General features: G+C 31.9%; 1 protein-coding gene across 1 annotated transcript in view; it reads left to right on the plus strand.

Moving 5' to 3' along the window:
• LOC142318447 (peroxidase-like) overlaps positions 1-18,518 on the plus strand; it is a 162,913-nt gene that overhangs the window by 58,656 nt on the left and 85,739 nt on the right. The window contains exon 3 of the mRNA XM_075355032.1: positions 7,865-7,944. Coding sequence (XP_075211147.1) covers positions 7,865-7,944 — 80 coding nt within the window. The remainder of the gene's footprint in view (positions 1-7,864; positions 7,945-18,518) is intronic.

Here is an 18,518-nt window from a genome sequence, read left to right on the forward strand (position 1 = left end):
CAAATTTATTACATTTGTGTCTTGTTAGCCACAAAAATTCTAGTAACCGAACTTTTTCTTGATCGTGTCCTTATTCCCTCGTCGAGTTGCAATAAGGCCGATATAAATCGATGCTATAACAGAAATTTATAGCAATAATACAGGAAAAAGCAGTCTACCTAACAAAGATCTTGCATGTTAAAGTAAATGTTGCATCTTTTTTATTATCATGCACGAGAAATTCAACTCTGATACAGATACAGATAAATCTTTATGAAGGTTGCTTTCAATGACGTATTTATTCTCAGTGATATGTACTACAATAACTTGATTAAAAATATTCAGTTCATTTTTTAATATTATTTCTTAGGTACGATTAAAATATCGTTAGTCCTAGCTACGGTTTGATGATTTTGAATCCGGTTCCAAGTAGTTAAATGTTTTAAAAAATAATACTACCTTTCATTCAACAATAAGAATTGTTTTTTTATTAATAGTGTGAAAAGGTTTGAATTATCAAACATGGTGTTAGATGTGTGTACTTTTATTAAAAATTTATGTAGAACACTTTTGTTAAGTGTATGTAATTATTAATAATTGTATCCATCTAAAGGAGTATGGAATATAGTTGGAGGTATCTTTAATTTAAAAGATAACTAACAGTTTCTACATCTCCTGAAATTATTAATGGTAACCCCGTTTACTACTTTCCACTTTTTATAATTCTTAAAATTATTTGATTAAAAAGAGAAATATCGCATTCTAATTATTTCTTTACGTTCTACAGTTATATTTTAAAGACGTTTACTGATCTGAAATGGAAAATTTTAAAGTTATTTCACCGTTCTTAGGAGTAGAATTGTATAAAGAAATAAATGCATTAAAATTATACATAATTGGGATTTTTCTTTAGTTTGCTTTCTGTTATTTGAAGATACACTCTAGTAATGAAATTAAATTGATTAAAATAATGGAAAATTTAAAAGAGAAAAATGTAACACGCCTATGATTTTATACCGTTGTTATTAAACGACTTGTTAATAACCAACTCAAAGACTTAGAGATAACTCGTTTAGTTTAGAACAAGGCTGGAACTTGTTTATGTACATCTGTCTATAAGAAGATTGTAGAAAAACCTATATTACATGAAATAACGTACTTCAACATTACTTAGAGGTTTTATAAAAAAAAAAAATTAGTTCGGATTCCAGGTTTGTGCTTATTCTTGTATCATCTATATACGTTAACGAATTCCAACACACTTAAAAAAAAAACAAAACATTTTTTTACTTATTTCATGCAGCTAAAGAATGTATATTATTTTCTAAAGCTAACACCATATAGGAGTAATGATCGGTATTCAATGGAGTAAGTACTGTATATGTTTTTGAAAGCATTAGCAAATTTACTACTCAAAATTTGGTCAATAGAGACTGAAACGATTGTTAAATATCAGACTCGATATTTGTGTTCGATGTCCTTACACGATTTCAATTTTTTTTTTTTTTTGCTCAATAACAATTATAATTACAATCGGATACATCTCTCCTGCGGAACCGTAAGTAAGTTTCCTGACAAAAGCACGTGATAAGAAGGTCCTTGAATCCCCAAAATAAATAATACACAATAAACAGTTGCAAACAAACTTAAAGCCAAATATAAAATTTCAAGCTCAGTCATAAATTACCAACCGTTAATTTAAGCACCATATAGTCCACAAAACAAAGATTAATAACAAATAAAAAAGAAAAAGAAAGAGAAGTAACAAGAAATTAGATACGACACCACTAAACTTGACGGTGTTAGATTCCAAACTGTTACGCAGACCCTAAGTCGAGTACATGGGTTCGTTTCAACCGTCGGATGTCTCTGCTGTTATCGATATATTAATTGCAAAGTGGTTTACATGATTCTCAAGCCTTTGCAGGTATTTGACATTGCGCTGTTGTGCAGTCTCACGAACCGATGGGAGCTCCAAATAATCCTGAATCTCATCATTCCGCGTGAACCACGGATCTTCGGTAATTACCCTCGCTACTTTGTTCTGAAATCGTTGTATAATTTCAAATGAACCTGAAAATTCCATTATTAATATACTGTCAATTTATTCGATTCGTTAACGATTTTTTTTTTTTTAATTTTGATAATTTACTCTTTTAGATTTTTAATATAGAAAAAAACGTTTTGAGTATTATTATATTAAGGCAAAAATAAAATTTACATTCATAAAATTCAAGACAGAAGTTCAGCTAATCGACATTTGCACGTCTTACCATTTTAGAACTAAAATATTAAACGATCACTATTCAGTCACTTTGTAATATATAATTATGCTGTGACAATTTTAACCAAAGTTATGTCCGAATCATTTGAATTTAATATTTCTTTACCATCGTCATGGATATATAACAAATTCAAGTTTTTTTCGGTTCTTCTCGACCCTGTGATCTCTTTTTCATTTCTTATCTTCTTTCTGCACGTAGTTTGTTTCTTCAATATTTAACATATTGTACTTTTTCCTCCTTTCTTTCGTTTCCTTCTGTCCAAAGTTCTAGAAATTGTCTCTTCTTCAACACGATCTAACCGGTATTTCTTCTTTTCCATTAAGTCGCTCAAACACCTCTTACAAACATCTTGTCCATTTATCATTCTATCTAATTTTCAACATCTTCATCCACATTCATACTAAATGTTTTTTCTATTTCTCTTTCCTCTTTATCTGCATCCATTTCGCCACACCGCACTAAAAAGTCAACTAAAGATTCTATTGCATCATAATACACTCGATTCATGGAAACAGATTTTTTTTTTAATTAAGTGCAATACTGACATCTATAAAAATTCTTCACAGTTATTATTTCTGTCTACAATATACACTCTCACATACTCATATAAATATTAAACACAAATTTTATCGTAGACTTTATAAATATTATTGACCGGAAATACGGTATTATTACAGATCGGTGTTACTGACCTTTCGGCACGAAGTAAGCAAACGATTTTAATGTTGTCTAATTATATCTATTCATTCGCATTCAGATATACTTTAAAAAAATTTATCATAAAAAGATTGCTTTTGAATATTAAAAAAGTAATACTTATTTTCCGGCATAAACTCCCACTTAAATATACAATTTCAGTATTGTACTTAAATATAATAATTCGTTGTAGAAGGTAAGTAGTTCGAATGCATATATTTTCAAATTCCTTCTCGCTATTAAAAAACTGAGTGCATAATTTCAGAAATTAGTTTATCTTATTGCGAAATAATTTCGGAAAAAGCTTGATAAAATTGCAATAGGCCATTACTGAACACATCAAACAGGTTTCATCTTTCGCAAGACCGTGTTGGTATCTATATATATATATAATTAAACATGTTTTTATTCCAGATCTGGATGAACCTTGATTTACATAATTGATCGATATTAAATTATTAACTAATGAAACAAATGTGTAATTATTCATGATGTGGTCGTGCAAGACAGGAAATTGCAATTGAGACATTTAAAAACGAATGAACATGTTACCTCACCGAGGTAACTTTTATACCGGTACGCAGTCTTGAATATATTTATTACACTTGGTGCAGCATTCAAGTGTATTTAAATGATTATATTCCCATAACGTTAGTATAACCTAACACGGATAACCTACATTATCTTCCCCGGTGTTATTGCGCTCGTTTTATTCTTGTTTTTATTTTAATAAATACAATGAAGAGTTGTATTTATATCCAAATTAATTAACTTGTTATGTATATAAGTACAAACTTTTTAATTTAAAGCAAAATATCCTATTTTCAAAGAACTGAATAAGCATAAAAATATACACTGAAACTAATTAAACGAGTTTTATACTAAATATTCATTTTTAAAAAAGCCAAACGAACCACGTGTAAACTTAATGCGCTTTTATTACTAATTTGCACAATCTTTCTAAAGCTACTATTAGTGATATCAGTAATAAGATTTTGCAGACGGATATTGAGATTAAAAAATATACATTTATATCATTACCAGTTCAAATTTGAACTGGTCCTTATTTAATGATATAAATTTTAACTAGTCATTATAACCGATATTCACGGCTTTTTAATGTTGTACCTCGGCAGGACATTTATACAAAATGTACCTTTCATATTAAAACAATTTTCTTGATAGTATGTTATTTCAAATTTTTAAAAATTAACTGTATATTAATTTCCAGTAAAAGTCAATTATTCATAGAGGTGCCTCGAATCAAAAAAAAAAAAAAAAACAGCGGATAATAAGATAAAGAAACAACTCCTATAGTTTTTTATTCAAAATTTAAAAGGTAAAGAATGCGTATATTGGGGGGTGACGTTCATATCCCGTATACGTCGGTAATAAGAAGTGAAGGACAGCTCGGTACGGAGGTGGTAATGAAGTGCTGGGACTCTCGAGCTCCTGAGCTAAAAGACTGAGTCCCGGCGTGGCCGTCCCTCCGGGAGTGTCCCCGTTAGAGGCGAAGCACAAAGGACCGGGTCCCGGTTGCTGGGTGATGGTGGCTGGGGACCTCCGAGAACCGTGTTCATGCTTAATTGGGGAACTGGTTCCGGGAGGCAGGGGGTAAAAATATCGGTAATGTCAAATGATTCGGCTCCTAGCTCTATTAGGATTATATCAAGCTTTTTAATGTCCGCTTACTTCTAACTCCGTCACCTTAATCATCCGCCTACCGTCGAATGCATACGCTTATTCGGTGCTCCCTTCGAAAACGCGTGAATCTTTTCAAGAGTCTCGATGGCTAGCAGTACAGATTTTGGTCGGGAGCAGACTTGATCTGAGACATCATTGGTTTTGGGCCTAGACGAGTCTACCTCGGAGCAGTCTTCCGGCTCCAGAGGACTCACCAACTGATGCAGAATCGATACTAATGATCAAACAGCCTCAGGCACCTTATCGAGAGTAACAACTTTAATAATTCCAACATTTTGGCGTTTTGATAGATGGAAATTGATACCACATTTACAAAACACTGTAAATGTTTACATCATTATAAAAAGATTTTTTTTTTTTTTTTTAAAAAGGCTCTACTATTATGAGAATGATTCTCAAATGCGGAACTGTGTTATATATTTATCGTCGAACATATCGTATTTATTTTACAAATAGATGCGAGAAGAGAGCGCCTTCTCAACCAGTTCCATGCTATTAAATCGCGTCAAAAACTTAAGAATCGAATAGTTTTTCTACCTTAGTAACTACAGTAAATAAACACGTTTTAAGAAAGATTTGTATGATGTTCACAAATTATTTCAAATGTTTTCGCGGTGAAACATCGAATAACTTTCTTAGTATATCTATGCGAGATAAATACATAAAGTAAACGAGGTGTGTGATAAAAGTAATGAGATTGGTAACACTGCGATCGATCTGGCAGCGCTGTGTCTAGCGGGTTGTGCTAGACCGGTTTGTTTATCCTTTCCACATGCTCAGTATGAGTTTCAACTCCGTTCAGCCAACACATTATTTTTGACTGTGCCATCAGTGAAGTTGTGTTTTTGTTGTGTTACGAAAATGAAGTATCGGAATTTAGAGCAATGTTGGGCGATCAAGTTTTGTGTTAAACTTGGGGAATCCGCGAGTGTGACCTTTGAAAAGTTGAAACAGGCTTATCGGGAATATTGCTTATCAAGAACAAAAGTTTTCCGCTGGCACAAATCATTTTTGTAAGGCCGAGAACACGTTGAAGATCAACCTCGCTCAGGGAGACCTTCAACTTCAAAATCTGACGAAAACGTTTAAGCTTGTGAGGGTTCTTGTGAGATCAGACCGTCGTTTAACAATAAGGATGATGAGTGAACAGTTAAATTTAAACACGTTCACCGTACATCAAATTTTGGCAGACGATTTGGGCATGCGAAAGGTTTGTGCGAAATTGGTGGCGAAAAACCTCACAACAGAACAGAAGAACAATCGAAGAAACGTGTGTGTTGATCTTCTTGAGAGGATTGACAACGACCAAAAATTCTTTAATCATGTGATCACAGGTGATGAATCCTGGATATTTGAGTACGATCCTGAAACAAAGCGAAGAGTGGCACACTCCGTCATCTCTTTGACCGAAAAAATGTCGAAGATCAAAACCATGTTGATTTGCTTTTTTGACAATAGGAGTTTCGTGCATAAAGAATTTGTTCCTCCAGGACAAACTGTCAGCCAAGTGTTTTACAAAGGTGTTCTTGAAAGGCCCAGGAAAAGAGTGATTCGCGTGAGACCAGACATTGCAGACAAGTGGATGCTTCATCATGACAATACCCCGTGTCACACGGCCATTTCCATGAGGGAATTTTTGACTTCAAAACGCAATCCTACGGTTCCTCAACCCTTCTATTCACCTGATTTGAGTCCTTGTGACTTTTACCTTTTCCCGAAATTGAAACATATCTTAAAAAGAAGGAGAACTCTGGAGAGCATTCAAAAGACTGTGACTGACCAGTTAAGAGCTCTACCAGTTGAAGCCTTCCTGCGCTGCTACCAGGAGTGGGAGTAACGATTCCGCCGGTGTATAGCTGCCCAAGAGAACTACTTTGAAGGGAATAGTAGTGTTTGAAAAAAATAAAAACTTTGATAAGTAAAAAGTCAGTCTCATTACTTTTCTCACACACCTCATATATACGACCCATAGATAAATCACTACAAATAAAAATACTTTATTCATATTTAATTAAATTATACATTAAACAGATCACGATTGGTATATGCTAATCGACCGATAACAAAAAGGAATTGCTGTACTGATTCTCAGGAAGGGGAAAAGAGAAACCGTGGAAAAACCCAATCAGTCCAACATTACATTATATAAACTTATAAATGAAAAAGAGAAGGTTTTACAGACCACTAAAATTCACAAAACCATCACTGCATGAAGTAATAGTGATGCAGTTATGGGAAGTTATTAAAAGATATTGTGTTACAAAATAATATTTCTGTAGCGTATTTAATAAAACGTAGAACTGAACAAAAATAATTCCTTACATTTTAGCATTATTTTTAAAAACTCATCAACAGACATTACATTGTTTTTGTAAAATGCAATTTTTTAATTTAATTTCTAGTAAATTGATGGGATTATGGTTTTAAGTCATTTGGTAATTTATTAAATAAAAACTGGAATATAATAGAGTATTTTCTCACTGGTCAATGTATTGTGTTAAATAATGCAAAAATAGTTTTGATTTCTGAACTGACTAGATAATACGGTTATTTTTAGGAATAAATGGTATTTTTTTACGTATATAGCATTTGCAAACATAAATTTATTGCAGTATCAGAATTTTTCATTTCTTATTAGTCAGTCTATATGAATACTATTTAGTGATACTAAACAAAAATCTCTCGGCCCATTTCTGTAACCTGGAATCTCGTTATGACTTTTCAAGAACCTCAAAATATGTAGTATTATTGTGACGGGAGTATACATAAACATATTAAATATTTGACAAATATTAAACAATGTTCAGCTAAGCGATCGATTTAGATATACCACAGCGAAGCAGTATTGTTTGATCTTGTCGCTAACAAAAGCAATTCGATCATCCCAAGAGAATCTACCAACTAACAAAATGCCAAATCTGTACAAACCCTTGAATAATCCTCTTATTCAAAAACACTTTTCACCTAAGCACGAGCAGATTTTCAATGGTAAATTTGATATAATTCCGTATGTGTTCTCAAGTTATGAGCTAACAGTTATAGATGAGTTAATCATAGTAATTCATTTTTAGAAATCTATCAAAATTTGATACTAAATTTTAAGTAATTCAGTAATTTTAAGTAATTCATACAATAACATATAGATAAGTATAACACATAATAACAAAGGAGGTTTTAATAAATTACTCATTGTTTTTCAGAAATTACGGAGGTGCAACCCAGTCTTGTATTACATATGATGCTGTAAATCAAGCATATATTGAAGCAAGGAAAAGAATTCGTAAGTAAAAGCAAAAAGGTTACATTTACTGAAATTATTATTTTTTTCAATTCTTTGAAATTAATTTATTTTTAAGAAAAGTTACAATACAATAATTAACTCATTTACAATAAGGAATTAATCCATCTACAACTAGTGTGATTAAAAATCTGATCTTCAAATTAATCTTAATTATAAACTGTAAAAAATTTACAAAAGTTTTAATAACGCGCAATTTATGGAATTTAATATATTTGAATTAGCATCAACAAGAGAACAGAAGTAATAAGCAGTACAGGCGAGCAAAGTTGTGCAATATCGCTTCACTCAATAACTTCGATAACTTTTTATTTCTGTTACCGATAAAAGAATTTTCATGCTCAAGTAAAAAAAAAATGTAATAATATTATAATTGTAATAATTAAAAATGTTTTAAATAATTACATACAACAAAAAATCCTGAGTATTTCGTACTGGTTTAATACTGTAGTCTTATATGTTTGCTGCATACTGTAAAAAAAATCTAATAATATGAAATAATTAAATTTTTGTAATAAGAGTAGCTTATTACTCGTATTTAATATGTTGGACTAAAGTATTAAACCAGTAAGAAATACTTTTAATTATTACAATTGTAATACTGTTAGATTTTTTTTTACTTGAGGATGAGAATTGTTTCATTGATAACGGAAATAAGTTATTAAGCGAAATACCACGAGTAATAAGTATTTTTATTACCAAGAAATTAATTATTTCATATTACCAAATTTTTTTTACATGGTGCAACAAAACTCAAAATCTACAAAAATGTTACATGCAATATTCTTATACAACTTCGTTCTAAAATTTATTTGAGTCTAACGATAATGATACACTGAATTTTGTCGTAAAATAAATTTCAAATGGCACCAATTTGCCACTAACAAGGTTTAAAAAGGTTGTTGTAACCTTAGTTGGCTGGAATCGTCGTAATATATCTGGTGAAAGACCCAAAGGTATCGGGTGAGATCTTCACTCCCTGCTAGAAAATAATTCACTTAACGAAACCACATCTGAATGATTTATGATTTAAGAAGAAACAATTTACAGTAGGAAGAGTAAGTGATTTGTAGTAGAAGCTTTAAACAATTTTATAGGATGACAAGCTCCGATTAGAGTGCATTATAACGTTTGTTGGCACAGATTTTAACACATCTTTTAGGAATACGAAATCTGTTCCAAAACTTCTTGCTGGTAAGTTGAGGTTTCTTGCAACAGGTGATTCATACTTTATATTGATATGTTGAATACAAAGTAACCGCTTCTCCCGGTGTAAATCTGTATAATATTTTAATACTTTGTTCAATTCCTATAATTTTAAAAAAGAAAAATTATAATACAAATAACAATAAAAATAAATTATGCAAATAATATAACAAATCACTTCTCGCTTGACAACCACATTTCTCAGACATGTGGTTCCATGTCCATGCGGTCCCAGTTCCATGTCCAGACAGGAACTGGGTGAATTCGTAGCCTGTGTTACCATGCTTTCGCTCCACCCAGTTCCTGACGTCGCTTATGAGTCCGTAAGTCCACCTTCCTTTGTCCGAATCTCGCCATCTGTTACGCCAAGCCATGTAGAGACCGTCAATTGCTGCCTTTCTGTGCCTCCTTCAATAGTGAATGGAGGGGACAGATAGGTAGACCTATGGGCTCATAAGCGACGTCAGGAACTGGGTAGAGCGAAAACATGGTAACACAGACTACGAATTCACCCAGTTCCTGTCTGGATATGGATGTTTTCGGGACTATCTGTACAGGATGGGCAGATGCCACACAAGTCGCTGTCACGGTTGCGGCGGACTGGATACACCAGAGCATGTGGTGTTTTTTTGCCCTAGATGGCGCAACTTAAGAGTATTGCTCCAGGATCAGGGTGTGGAGGGGGCCAACAATATAATCGAGGTGATTCTCAGCAATAGCAACAAATGGGAATGTGTCTCGACTACGATCACATAGGAGAGAAGGCCAATGAAGGGAGGCGACGGCAGGCTGATCAGATGCGAATCTATAGAGACTTGGAGTTCGATGACGGGTGATTAAGGGAGGCCAGCTTCTGGGGGTGGGCGGCGGGGTCTCCTCGAGTCGTCGCTTGTCGCATCACCCCCTGGGGACGCCTTCCGGTAATACGGACTCGGATAGTAGAGTGCCTGGGTGATCATGCAGGGGCTGTACATACCATATAGTTTAGATCCGGCCCCTGCATGATGAGAGGAGGTTTTTTAGCAAGTGAGAGCCCCGCACTGCCGTCAGTGCGGGCCTATCGGCGGCTGGCAGAGCATTTTCTTACCCCTACTGAAAGAAAGAAAAAAAACACATGTCTCAAACTCTAAAGGGATTCAGTAACAAATAGTGTTGTACAACATTGTTTAACGCTTTTATACCGAGCGGTGGAAAACGTTCTACAACTTACTTTGATCTTACCGAATATGGATGGGAAACATGCAATACTACAAAAAATCTTTTTAAATGTACGCTGTAAAATTCTGTGGCATTTAATTTTTCTGAAAAAATGCCATACTTTTTAAATGTTGTAAAACTTTTTTTTAACAGGTTTGTTACAAAATTGTAGAAACAACTTTACAATTACTATTATAAAATTTAAACAAAAAGAGAATAAATATCTACAAGGTAATTGGATGGCCCGGTCGATAGTACCAATAATTTAATTTTAACATAAGAATGATGAGTGTTTAAGAGAAAATTATAATTTCGCTTATGTTATTGCCGTGATAATAATTAGAAAACAATTTGGGAGCAAAAAATAAAAAGGTAAAATTCTTTGCCAGAAGACTGAACGGTAAAATAATTCTCATGTACATGCAACAATTTTTTTTCTTATCCATCAGTCAAAATACCATCCACTCTAATTACCGCTACAAAAAATGAGAGAAATATTTTAACTAAACAACTTTAAAAAAAAAAGATGAGTTTTTATTTTACATTTATCCGATGAATTTCGACTAGTGTTGCAAAAGAAAGATTTCAACAGCTGTGCAAAACTTGTAAAAAATAATTAAAACATGTACCGATTCGATATACTGTCAGTTTTGACTTTTTTTAAAATAAAAATGAAGTTAAATATTGTGTATTACGTAAATGTAAATATATTAACTTGCTGATTTTTTTTTTTTTAATAACATTATATATAACATAGATCATATTTTTTTAAAAAATACTAATATACAAAATATTTAAGATTAAGCAATAAACTATTTAATGCAGGTTGTTTATCTTTTAAATAAATTACTCCAAATCAGTATTTTTATTTGTTTACATATACTTTTATAATGTACAAGCATTACTTTCAGTTGATACGAAATTGTTTAATTCATCTAGAGTTAATTGTATGCAGAATTTTTTTTTAATAATAGACTACTTATTTATAAATAGATACATATCATTTTTTTAAAAATCACTTAACTAAAATACCTAAAACATAGATGTAGGGTTTTACAATTTAATCATATTTAAAAAATAAAGCGTTAAATATTAGGGGATTTTTACTGCATATAAAAAGCAATAGACTTTATATAATAAACCTGATAGACTTTGTTTCATTCCATGCTCTGATAAAATCTAACCTCAACTGACATAAGCAAGAAACAAACCCGCTATTCAACTGAACTTATCTGTTAGTAAGTGAATATATTACGAGTAATAAACCTGAAATAGAGATGATTTTTTTTAATTTCAAATTGTGAGATTATATTCGTGTTTTTAAGTTAAAATTAAAATCTCTTGTTCACTTCGGAAAGCAAATTTGTATATTGCATCACTGATTTAAAAGTTTTGTACTTCCGTTTTTATGAAATTTACTGTATATTTGTAAAACCAAGTGATTACCAGCGATTTGGAAGTGATTCAACTTTTACATTTAATTAATCTAGTAGCATGAAAATCAACAACAATCTCCCCCAGAAGCAAAATTGATAAACTTTAAAGTCACACATCAGCAAGTTAACACCCTTCGATCAGTTTGACTAATATAGACCGGAAATTTTGGATTTAAAATAAATTTTTCAGCACCACAAATTACCGATTTTATTTTGATTATTTTTAATTAATCTAAAATTCATTTATTATTTCCAACGGAGGTTAACAGAAAAAAATTTCAAGTCTGAAAAACAGACAGTCTGTTTTTCAGACATCTGTCTGTTTTTCAGACTGAACAGTCTGAAAAACAGACAGATTTCTGTAGGACTTTATGAACATTTCAAATACTTCTTCATATATAGTACAGTCGAACCTTTATATAACGAACCTCGATATTACAAAACCTCGATTTTACAAAAAAAGTTACTGCACCGTGACATTTTATAAAATTAAGTATAATTTTAACCCATCGGGTTGGTCTAGTGGTTAACGCGTCTTCCCAAATCAGCTGATTTGGAAAGTCGAGAGTTACAGCGTTCAAGTCCTAGTAAAGCCAATTATTTTTACACGGATTTGAATACTAGATCGTGGATACCGGTGTTCTTTGGTGGTTGGATTTCAATTAACCACACATCTCAAGAATGGTCACAATGAGAATGTACAAGACTACACTTCATTTACACTCATACATATCATCCTCATTCATCCTCTGAAGAATTATCTAAACGGTAGTTACCGGAGGTTAAACAGGAAAAAGAGAAGTATAAATTTGCCTCTATTAACTTATTCATACGTCTGTATAACGAAATCGTGACACTGCATATTAACACAATACGATTTGTAGTAGCATACAGTAATTCTAAAAAAATGTTTTTTTTTTTCAAATAATGACACTAAATTTAGTATTTGGACATCTCTGAAGGTTTAAGGTAGTTATTCTTCTGATTTCCGTACTTTAATTGTATCTGTATACAAACACAAAGTATTCTTGACAACAATCAGTAATGACAGGCTATTTTTATTGAACTGGTAAATTGAAAATTTCCAAGATTCTCTTATAACCTATTAACAATAAAATTCTAACAAAAGATTTAAACTCGTGTTCTGCAGTCACTGTCTGCCTAAACATTAAAGTAGCGGAATTTCCCAAAATCCATTAATTAATGCAAAACACTAGAATAACTGTGAAAACTTTTATTCGTTTATCTAAACGTGACATTTATCTAAACTACGTAGACATAACTAAGAATTCTTAGAAAACTAACATATACTCCCTTTATTGTTCAGTGCATACATACAGTTCAGCAATAATTTTTCCTGGGATTAATTCAGTTGGTCTCAGTCTTTGGCTTACGTTACTCACGTTATACAGTACTGTACTGTACTGTTTCTTTAGTGTGCCGTGTACAATGTCAAAAAGGGAACGTCTTAGTGTTTCGAAAAAAATTAGTGTTATACACGAAGTTGACAAAGGTGTTGAAAAAAAAAGATATCGCGCAAAACGTTGTAATCCCGCCAAGTTCATTGCCAACAATTTTAAAAATTGGGAAATGATTCTACAATAACTAGACTAGTTATTGTAAAGAAAATCTAGGGAGAAAAACATTAAAAAATAGCACATAATATTGACGAAGCCATTTCAAAATGGATGACAGTAATACGCGAAAAAAAGCTTCCGTTATCCGGGACGTTAATTATAGAAAAAGCCTTGGAATTTGGAAAACCTCTATTTAATGAATTTTTTCCCCAGGATTCTCGATTTCGTTATATAGATGTTCGACTGTCCGGAAGATTATACAGTCCGGAGAGTCAACTTAAAAGAGGTCATTCATTATTAAATACTTTATAGTACATATATGCATATTTTTGTTAAAATATATATATATTGATGTACGATGGATAAAATAATGTGGAAGTTTATTTGTACGACTGGAGCTGGAGTGGGTAGGATTGTTTATTGCCTGCACATTTGAATATTGCCAGTCTGTGTCGAGCACTGACTTTTGAAGAAGGTAGCGTAATCGTGTGTTGTAATTTGTTAAAATACGGTTTACTGTTAAAGAACGTATAATCGTGAAGGAAACCTACTTAGAAACGAAATCTCATGTTGTATGTCGGCGAAAGTTCAGGGAGAAATTGTTAAAAAATCACCTGTGAAAAGTGTTATTCAGAAGTTAGTTAAAAAATTTCGTAAAACAAGTTCAATATTAGACCAGAAAACTGGTCTAACATCTGACTGTGCCCGACATAGATCAGTTTTAACGACGTAGATCGTATATGACATTAAAGCGGCAGTAACAAGATCTCCTCGTAACTTTTTTTCGGAGACTAAGTCGGGTAAAGAACATTTCACTAGGTTCAGCTAAAACTGCAGTGACCGCTGAAATTTTATCCAATACAGGTTTTTCATGACCTAACTAATTCTGATTATTATAAAAGGGTTCACTACTGTTAATGATTCAAGAAATTCATTAGAGGTAACATTGGCATTTTACATTAAGTATTTTTCACAGTTAAGCGTGGTTTCAACTTGGTGGATATGTTAATAATCAGAAAAACCAGACCAAGGTTACTGAAAACCCGCACATTTTACTTGAACCTCCCCTACAGCCACAAAAATTAGGATATGGTATGCGGTTTCAAGGCGACGAATAATAGGACCCTAGTTTTTTTTTTTAAATCTGTGAATGCAACTGTCTACCGAGAAATTATCCAATAGTTCATAATCTTACTGCAAGAGGATGAGCGTGATTGCTGGTTGTAATAGGAAAGCACCACTTTCCATACAAATCGTTCTACTATGGAGATGCTAAGGGTTTTATTCGGTGGAAGAATCATTTGTAAAGGATTTGTTTTACCTAACAATTTGTTTTACATATTCCAAACATGGCCTGCCTACACAATTTCAATTTTTTAGCAGCTTTCTCAACACTCGAAGATGACAAACCGACTTGCGTGGAAAGTTTTCGTAAACTTTTCCGTGAAGAATTGAGCAATCTTGTTTTCATATTCTCTAAGAAGTCATCTGTCAAGCGAGTTGGTTGACCACTACGTTTTCTGTCGCAAACACTACCTGTCTCTCGAAATCGGTTTGCTAGCCTAGAAATTGACATTTTTTCTGGCGGAGGAACATCAACAAATTTAATTTGAAATGATTCTTTTACACTCGCGTACGATTTCGTAGCAAAATATTGTTGAAGAATGAAAACTCGTTGTTCTAATGTAAAAGACATTCTGTTCGTAACACGACCGGAAACGGCACAAAAGTTTACACAGCTTAAGGCGAATCAACTCGCACTGCCGTATCTATACCGGTTGAGTAGCGCTACCAACTTCGTGTTACAAAACAAAATTTCCCTTTCTTAGAAAAAAATTACCAGACATTAACAATTGGGTAACACGACTAAAAAATCACTGTGTATTTATCATTTTGATTAAGATCGTTAAAAAAAGAGAAAAGTAAAACAAAAATATGTGTAATAAAAATGTTATTAAAGTACTTTTTGCAAGATAGTACTTTTTGTAAGATAATATTAATATAGCAAAATCCGAGTAGTAATGCTAACAATATATCTACAATACACAACCTCAACAATAAGATCTATAAATTTATAATTTAGGCTTAAATGTAAGATCTATTCCGCAACATTATGTTGTAACTTATGTGTACACTGTGGGAGTAATAAAAGATGAAAACAGCTGTAATAAATTCCTCAAGTCATGCATATCTTAAGCAATCGATTTTGTTTTCAAGAAAAGTAGTTTTAATACGGTTAATAATACATTTCATGTAAAATCTTGGCAGCATTACTCAAACGTTTCTTTAAATCTGTAGATTCAAGTGGCCATAAATATTTCAAAAAACTGTTACTGAAGTAGATATTGAATAATAGGATTGCTATAAGATCATACAATTATTTTAAATTAATGGAAATACCTCTATGCTGCTATTTTATTTATAATTTAAAAAAAAAAATATTTTGTTAAAGATATTTCTTTACTTCTCCAAACCATTTACGTAATCTTGAGTGAATTTCACTCATGAATTTCTGATTAGCGCTTCCGCTTTTTCTAATATTGAATAAAAAAATATATGTTTATCTAAAAGTTTCATTAAAGTTTTGCTTAAATAATAATTATATAGTATCAATTTTCATTCAATATTATATGTGTTTCAAGAATTTTTAAATTAGAAAAAAACGAAAGTTTTTTCAGTAAAGTTATTTATTTTCATTAAACTTCTCAGTTTTTTTTTTCCTATATCGCAAAGGGTAATAAAAATGAATTCACAAACACAAGCTTTCTTTTATTTTATCATTTAGTTACTGATATATAAACAATAAGAAAAGAATAATAATAATAATAAATTGAAAATCTTCCACCTGAAATTCTTAATGATAAAACTAGGTACAGCTCTAGTAATGTTGCCCGAGAGAGTTTTTTTATCGGAAATAAATGTTTCGTTGCCGACCGTCCAAATTTTCTTTAGTTAAAACAATGTAGTTTAATAAATTAATTCACCAGAATTATTATATTAAAAAATTATTCGATTAAAAGATTAATTTTTTTTCTCGATTTGAGAATTTAAAATTAATTACCCGTTTTATATATGGTCAAATAATTTTCTTCTAAACTCATGACCTATTTATAATTATTGTTTCGTAAATTAGTTCAGTTTGTTTTTACTTCCTTGTTCGAAGTAAAGGAAGTATTGTGACCGAGAAAACTTACGGTTTTCAAAATTCCACGGAAATATCCATTTTGACCATCCCTGAATCCATTTTGACTAGTTTCGACGTGACGTCTGTATATGTACCTATGTACATATGTATCTCGCATAACTCAAAAACGATTAGCCGTAGGATGTTGAAATTTTGGATTTAGGACTGATGCAACATCTCGTTTTTCCCTTCCCTTTTGATTGCAATCAAGGGGCACCAAAAGTGTCCAAAAAAGTCCAAAATTACGAAAAAATATGGATTCTGGACATTTGTTAACCGCAGTAATAAGCCCTCATTGAGAGTTTTTCAACAATATATCATAAGTGGTACTAATTTTAATTGGTTCCAGAGTTATAGCCAAAAAAATTTAATTAATGAAATATTTGGATCTTAAAGGGAAGGGCACATCGGTTCAAATCCGACTTTATTTCCTTTTTTTAATTTTTTTTAATCAAATTTATTATTTATTAATAACTATTAATCTCTGACTGTAAAAAAAAATTACAACGAATAATAATTCAATAATAATTTTTAAAAAATCAGAAGTTATTAATGAAATAAAATTTTATGTACATTTCATTTTAAAAAAATGTGTACATGTAATTTAATAAGTGTACAAGAGTCATGACGTGTCCACATCAGATTTTTTCTTTTAATTTTCATTACAAAACTTTTTTCATTTTTACATTAATTCTCTACTTTGTACACCCGATTACCCAGCGGACTTAAACTAAAGTGTTTATTTTCTCTCACTCGCCAACGTATCAACTTCATTTGTTTTCATCGTATTCCTATTCTTTAAAGTGAATCAATAAAAATGCAGTTTTGGATTGCCCAGAGTTAGCAATCTAGTACTTAAACAAACCTTTCTGTTTATTGGTGCAGTTTAGTATCTGCTATTCAGCTCAAGTTCCCTTGCAGAAGGTTTTAGTTAGTTTACCTGTAAACCTATTTCAATAGTCCATTTTTTCAACCTAACATTAATTAATTTAAGTTTATTAGTCCTCGAAATAATATTTAATAATTATAATCAGGCTGTTCTGACTAAAAATTAAAAAACCTATTTTTTAAAAATTAATTTTTGAAATTGTAATTGAATTTTTTTTTTTTGTCTTCAGTCATTTGACTGGTTTGATGCAGCTCTCCAAGATTCCCTATCTAGTCCTAGTCATTTCATTTCAGTATACCCTCCAAATCCTACATCCCTAACAATTTGTTTTACATACTCCAAACGTGGCCTGCCTACACAATTTTTTCCTTCTACCTGCCCTTCCAATATTAAAGCGACTATTCCAGGATGCCTTAGTATGTGGCCTATAAGTCTGTCTCTTCTTTTAACTATATTTTTCCAAATGCTTCTTTCTTCACCTATTTTCTGCAATACCTCTTCATTTGTCACTTTATCCACCCATCTGATTTTTAACATTCTCCTATAGCACCACATTTCAAAAGATTCTAATCTTTTCTTCTCAGATACTTCGATTGCCCAAGTTTCACTTCCCTATAAAGCGACACTCCAAACATAAACTTTCAAAAATCTTTTCCTGACATTTAAATTAATTTTTGATGTAAACAAATTATATATCTTACTGAAGGCTCGTTTTGCTGGTGCTATTCGGCATTTTATATCGCTCCTGCCTCGTCCATCTTTAGTAATTCTACTTCCCAAATAACAAAATTCTTCTACCTCCATAATCTTTTCTCCTCCTATTTTCACATTCAGTGGGCCATCTTTGTTATTTCTACTAAATTTCATTACTTTTGTTTCGTTCTTGTTTATCTTCATGCGATAGTTCTTGCGTAGGACTTCATCCATGCCATTCATTGTTTCTTCTAAATCCCTTTTACTCTCGGCTAGAAGGGAATCATCAGCAAATCGTAGCATCTTTATCTTTTCACCTTGTACTGTTACTCCGAATCTAAATTGTTCTTTAACATCATTAACTGCTAGTTCCA

The sequence above is a fragment of the Lycorma delicatula genome, chromosome 1 (assembly GCF_047948215.1).
Source record: "Lycorma delicatula isolate Av1 chromosome 1, ASM4794821v1, whole genome shotgun sequence".
Lineage (NCBI taxonomy): Eukaryota > Metazoa > Arthropoda > Insecta > Hemiptera > Fulgoridae > Lycorma > Lycorma delicatula.